The sequence below is a fragment of the Xiphophorus maculatus genome, chromosome 12, assembly GCF_002775205.1.
Source record: "Xiphophorus maculatus strain JP 163 A chromosome 12, X_maculatus-5.0-male, whole genome shotgun sequence".
Classification (NCBI taxonomy): domain Eukaryota; kingdom Metazoa; phylum Chordata; class Actinopteri; order Cyprinodontiformes; family Poeciliidae; genus Xiphophorus; species Xiphophorus maculatus.
In genome coordinates, this window is record NC_036454.1 from 14,796,461 (window position 1) to 14,802,908 (window position 6,448).

Below are 6,448 nucleotides of genomic sequence, written 5' to 3' on the forward strand. Positions count from 1 at the left end.
AGTTTCCTGTTTCTCTTAATTTGCTAAGTATAATAACTTTATTTTTTGCCCATACTGCACAGTCTCTTATGCTTCTGTTTTTATATGATTTTTACTTTAGTTTGAATATTTATGCCTCTAATTAAATTTTCTGCTGGCTCTTGATTTTTTCACACTGTGGAACAATAAAATACATTTCTATTTTGTTTCTATTCCATATTTTTATTTCAGTAAGTGTAAGCCACAATCATCTAATTAGCAGAAATAAATGCTCGTAAAGTGTCGGTAATAAATCTTTATGTTTAATTTCTTGAACTGAGTGATTAAAACAATTACATATTTTAACTTAGCACCATAGATGACTTTTAATTATGAAAACTAACACCTTCAGTGGATTGAAAATGCTTTAATAAGTGATTTATACAAAACAGACATATATTTGTGTACCGTGGTATAACATTGTACTATTGCTTTTTCTCTAAAAAAAAAAAGACATGAAAGTTCAATTATATAATGTAGCACTGAAAATGAAACATAAAAGGGAAAATGCATTTTTCTCTTTTGGCACCTTTTAAAAACATTTTACAGTCAAAATGAAACATTCGTACATTCCTTTACCTTACAATTACATAAACATTATGTTTAAAAATGCATGTAAAACCTTAGATAACACTTTAATAGTATATTAAAGTGTTATCTTTTCTATTGTCTGTCTGCACAAGCTGAGTGTTTAACTGGAATGATAGTGTGGTGCGTTGATGCAGAGAACAGTAACTCACTCATTGTCAAAAAGTGATTGCATTAAAATGAACCTTTGGCAACAAGGAAACGTAAGGCAATGTTAAAATCACGTGGAAATGATTACAAGTTGTCTATTCTCAAGAAACATAAGGCACATAAAAAACAAATCAACTCTAAAATGGATAAAAAAGTAAATAGCTTTAAAAGGCCCACTGTGAAGAAGTTAGTATTAATTTTTAGTATGGATTAGTAAATAGTTGTATCCAAATTGAAGAAAGTTGGGTGTTCATGTATGTTCCAGCCCTACAAGACGTTTCATCAGTAACATTTAAAGTAAATAAGTTGTAAATACATAATCGAAACTCCAGACTGGATTGTGCATCAGACCGAGACAAAAACAGGAACTGGGACCAATAAATCCCGCGGATAAACCACCTCCTTTTCCACGGAGCATGAGTCTCAACGGGGAATAAATGACAAGCACTCTTATGACACAGCATCATCTGGCCGCTGGATAAGAGCGACTAAAAATAAAAAGGTTTCTATTGCCTTGATCAGAACATCCAGCTCCACACATGGTCCCCGGTGACTGCGGCAAGGATGTTAGCAACCGCCGAGGCCTCCGGGGAGAAAGCCAGGGAGCTTTGAGTGGGGAACGCAAAAGTGCTATTGTTTTTACGTAGCAACAAAAAACTGGTTTAGGTGAACGGTTTCTTTATATTGACTGGAATCAGAAAATCAGACTGAAAACACTCCGAGGGCAGCGGATATGGCTAATTTATCTGTTAACATCTTAATATTGCACGAGTTTTTCAACATTGCGTCACTTTCCAGGCACAAACTACATTGTATTTTAATGGAAACAAAAGAAAACATAAAAATCTAGAAATAATCTAATTTAGATTAGCTGCACAGATCGAATGCACTCCATCCGATCTGTGCAGAAGAAGAATGGGAAAACATTTCAGTCTCTTTATGTGCTAAACTGGTATTGCCAGATCTTTCAGATTATTTGTGTTGGCCCATCACATAACTCCTCATAATAAACTACATTCAAGTTTGTGGTGAAAAAGTTTAAGAGGTATAACACTTTGGCAAGTCACTGTATATTGTAGTATGTGCTTTTAGTATTTTTCCAGATAACTAGACAGATTACTAATCTTAACACAAATGGTTGAAAATAAGACAAAAAACAAATAGATGTTACAAACGTACAGGGAGCAACAGAACAATTTGCAGCGATTGCTGTAGAAAACACATTTTTCTGATTGAAATAACCTCCATGACCACTCTGAGTTAAATAAAATCTGATAAATCCCTTCTTAAGTAGTGTGTTCTTAATATTTTAAGAAAATTACTGAGAAAAAGAGCATATTTTGTGCTTCTTGATTGCAGAGCAGATAGTGTTAGATAAAAAACCCCATCAGATTCCTCTATAGAAGACAAGATTGGAAATGGAAATCACTCCCAAATGTTTTGCTTTTTAAAAAAAATAAAATAAAACAGATTTTTGACAAACAGTTTTTAATGTTTTGCTGTGTGGAAAGTTCAGGAGGCACTGCAGAATGATCCGAAGGGAATGACTGAACCTTTTCCTCCTCCATCACCTACTGGCTCTGCAGCCACTGCGCTCTCAGCTCCTCCACCTCCCTGCCGTACCAGTCGTGGAGTTTGGAAAAGCAGGCGGTGTCAGGAGAGACCGGGCTCTCCAGAGACGCTCCTAATCGCCGTGGGGGCACTGGTGGAGCCCTCCCTCCGTCGCCCGCACATCCAGACACCATCCCGGAGTCTGTGCAGCCGTCCCAGGTCACGCAGGACGGTGCTGCCTCTGCCGACCCGTTAGCCGAGGCGGATGGAGGTTTGCTCCATGCGACTCCGTTCTCCCTGGAACTCCCGGAGATGAGCTGCACCTCATCCTGAAGGCTCTTCTGAGCAGAGTAAACGGCGGCCATGGAAGGAGCGCTTGACGATGACGAGAGGGAAGACGAAGATGAAGAGGAAGATGCCCCGGACCTGGATCGCACCACTTGATTCCGCCGGGAAAGCTTCGGCCTGGACTGCTGGCCTCCAGCTCCGGCGGCGTCCTGGATCTCCTCTAGCTGCCTCTCCAGCTCCTTCACCACCAGCCTCATGTAGTCGAAGCTGGCCCTCGACAAAGCCTTCACCCACGACTCCATGGCCGCCTGGTTCTCCGCTGCCAGCTTGTACACCCGCGCCTTGGCGCAGTCGAACTTGATGGCGAAGGCGAACTCCTCCACAGACTCGCACAGCTCCACGGTGCAGCCCTCCAGGACGATGACGCCGATGGGCTCTCGGCTGTCTCGCTCCTCAAAGTAGAAGAGCATGTTGCCCTTCAGGACGAACCAGCGGCGGTGATACGCCGTGTTGCGTTCACCCTTTTTGAACAGGAAGCCCGTTTTGTCTGGTGGGGAATCACAGGTGGCGTAGTGCGCCACGCTGCGTTCGTTTAGCTTCATCTTCTCCGCCCTGTAGGATCTTTATTCACCTAAAAGAAGAACAAACATCAAGACAGATTTTATTTATAAGCTGCAGTGGGTTTTTCATAGAAGTGCATCGATTGCAGTTTTCTGCTTGATTGCCAATTACCAATCTTTTACCGATTCCAATTTTGTAGTTTTCTGAAATGTCGCTAAATACAGCAAGAAAGACGCCGAGCTGGTAAGAGTGGGGTGGCTACTATTAACTGTAAATGTGCAGATATGACGTGATGGGTCGGTTTGTCAGTCAAACCTCTCATGGGAGAGCAGAAGAGAACAGTGGATGATTTTTAAACCTTTGCTGAGGTAGATAAAATCGGGGGATAAAACTGGCTTCACATGCAAGTATTGGCCAATCACTGATCTCCCAAAATTAAGGAAATCGAAGTCAATAAATCGACACACTTCTCTTACAAATATCATATTCTACAATATAAATATAGAATGACATACAATACAATATATGATATTGTATTGTACAATAACAAATGTGACATTTTTTCTGAATAATGACACTATTACAAACCAATTAAGTAACATGGCTGATAACATGTATTCGTGCCATGTAAACAGGTAGATCATTTGTTCTGGACCCAGCAGCTTGCTTTTTAACAAACACTCAGACAGGAACACATTACACCCGTTTCAGCTTCACTACACTTGCTTCCCATTTGCCTCAGAGTAGATGTTAAACTTTTATTACTTGTTGAAGCTCTTAACATCCTTCCTCCCCATTATTTTTCCGAGTTGTTGAGCTTCTCCAGTCGCACCAGGCCCTTGAGTTTAGGAAGTCACTTACAGCTCCGGAAATTCAGCTCAATTCAAAAATGTCATGAGTTGTGGTGTGAGTGGTGAGGCTGGCGCAGAGGACCCAGGTTTAGGAAGTGAAATTATGATTTTAATGAAGATTCCAGGAATACAAAGTCCAATAATCCCAGGCAGCACAGCTGAGCGGAAGGCTAAGGCTCAACACTGGTAGCTACCAGTAAACGAATGGACAGCAAGACATTCGACAAGGACCCGACAAAGACACAGAAACACAGGTGACATTAAATACACAGGAGGTAATCAGGGAATGAGACACAGCTGAACAATCAAGGGGAAGACAGGACAACACAGAGACTCAGAAGACACAGAAACTTAAAATAGACACACAGAAAAACTCAAATCATGACAAAAAATGCTTTATCCCAAACGTAAATAAAATGTTGTCATAACTCAGATCATTCGGGGATCTTCGAAGAGTCACGTGGATGGCGATGCTGTTGGATGATATCATCAGTTATTGGTAAACACCGCTGCTAACCCATCTCATTTGCTATTGCCACTTCTCTTTAAATTTCTGAACGATTAAGCCGAGCAGGGAGACGTTGGAGATATGATCCTTGCCCATGATGATGGTTTGAACTTCCCCCTTCTCTCCATGAAACCTCCTTTTCAACTCTCCTGACAACATTGTTCAGATATATTTTTTTAAGCTTTTCAGACGCTAATCGGCTCTTCCCAGTTGTAAAAACAAGACACTGTTGCCATGGTTATGCATCATAACAACTGTTTTCATGTAAAAAATGTCTTCATTTTATACCTAAAAACCTGATCTTGGCATCACTTGAAATGGCTTTTGTATGTTTTAACTTACAGTGACATCCTGTAGCCTCCTCCCTACTGGGATATCATGCTAAATCAGTGATTATAGTTTCATTTTCTTCCCAGTTACAGGACAGAAAGGTAGAAGCAACCTGACTGGACCTTGAAAAGCCTGACTGTTGCATTTTTTTTTTTACTCTGTATAATCACATGTCCACCAGTAAACCAGGACTTGGAACCTTCCCATTGAGTAAACAGCTACTAATCCCTGCTGTAAATTCACCTGCTGTAATGTTTCTGCAGTCACAGCTCCTAGTGCAAACACATCAGGATAAACAGAGGTCACTACTTACGTTCTTGTCTCATGTCCAGCAGACACCCGCCCCAGTGCTCCCATCACATCTGGACTTCCCAGCTCATCGGTTCTCCGCCTCCATCATCCGTCTCCTCAAACGCAGAGCAGGAGAAAGCGTTAGACAGCGACACATTTACCAACACCGGCCAAGAGAAACGCGGTTTAAAACGGTCGGGATTAGCCGTTTCTTCCACCTCGGAGCGCTAATCCATCGTGTCTGCGGGAGGGGAGGGGAGGATGGGGGGATGATTCAGCCCTCGGCGGGGCTGCTGGTGGGTCACAAGCTTTTGACGCATCAGCACTTTGCACCAACTCATCTCTGACTACTCAACAGTTTCATTAACGCGAGCAAAAGCAAGGGAAACTTTTGCTGAACCTTCTGTGAAGCAGCCAGCCTCTCTCCCTGTGCCAACTAGCAAGAAGGTGGCATTTAAATCCCACTTAGTGGGAACAAAAAACACGCATCGTGAGGGCCAGTCGGAGCGGTTCCAGTCACAGCTCGTGAAAACAGTGCGAGTACCTGCGGATAAAGGCGACTCCTACCTCCTCCAGGCGGATCATCTCTGGTTTCTTTTATTTGTAGTTCTTTCTTTCTTTCGTTCGTTCCTTTCCACCCTGTCACGTGACCAGTCAAAGGGGACGCTTGTTGTGCTGTACCAGGCGCGGCTCGCGTGGGCGGCTCAACTATCGCTCTGGTGAAGCGCTTGCGTTCCCCGAATAAAGCTGTATCACAAAAAATATGCCCAACACGTCGTCGTCCTTGGAAATATGAAGCCTCAACATTTCCCCCCATACTCAAACAGCCGTCTGAAGCTCCAATAGTTACTTGAAAAAATATTTAGACCATAAACGTCTCTGTGTTTTTCGTGCTGCAGTTACAGCCGCAACTTTTTGCGGCATGTGTCTTCCATCTTTGCACATCTAGAAAGACATTTTTGCTCATTCCTCCTTCTCAACTCTAAATGAACGAGCTATTTAAAAAAAAAATGTGGACGTGAAAATCTTATTTTAAAATCTTTTCAGAGATTCTAAGTTATATGTAGACTTTGACTAGGCCAGGGGTTTGCAACCTGACTCTTTGGACCTTCTCCACAATACCTCCAAATACCTTTAGCTAAAAAAAAAAAAAAAAATGATAAGGAAATATCTAATAATTTGAAACCTAGACAAAGGAAGAAATACAGGGTAGTTTTTCCAGCTGTTTAATTGAATAATTTATTTTAATTTCCACAACAGAATGGTTACCAGTTACATTTTCTTAAATCTATTTTTTTCTCATTACGGTGTG

The 6,448-nt window shown here is 41.7% G+C and overlaps 1 protein-coding gene across 4 annotated transcripts; it reads right to left on the bottom strand.

Moving 5' to 3' along the window:
* Positions 1-365: 365 nt before the first annotated feature.
* fam109a (family with sequence similarity 109 member A) lies at positions 366-6,236 on the bottom strand. Of its 4 annotated transcripts, none has more exons than XM_005795056.2 (3): positions 5,704-6,236; positions 5,159-5,249; positions 366-3,226 (listed from the first exon to the last, which is right to left on the bottom strand). In XM_005795056.2, exon 3 carries the CDS (start codon positions 3,195-3,197, stop codon positions 2,328-2,330), a length of 870 nt encoding a protein of 289 aa, XP_005795113.1. In that variant the 5' UTR covers positions 3,198-3,226; positions 5,159-5,249; positions 5,704-6,236; the 3' UTR covers positions 366-2,327. The 4 variants fall into 4 exon arrangements, with proteins under 4 accessions (XP_005795113.1, XP_023200045.1, XP_023200043.1 ...); XM_023344277.1 differs by having other exon boundaries at positions 5,159-5,252; XM_023344275.1 differs by having other exon boundaries at positions 5,681-6,236.
* Positions 6,237-6,448: the final 212 nt, after the last annotated feature.

Coding starts and splice junctions, on each gene's coding strand:
- fam109a (XM_005795056.2), bottom strand. CDS start 3,197: ATGAAGCTAAACGAACGCAGCGTGGCGCACTACGCCACCTGTGATTCC.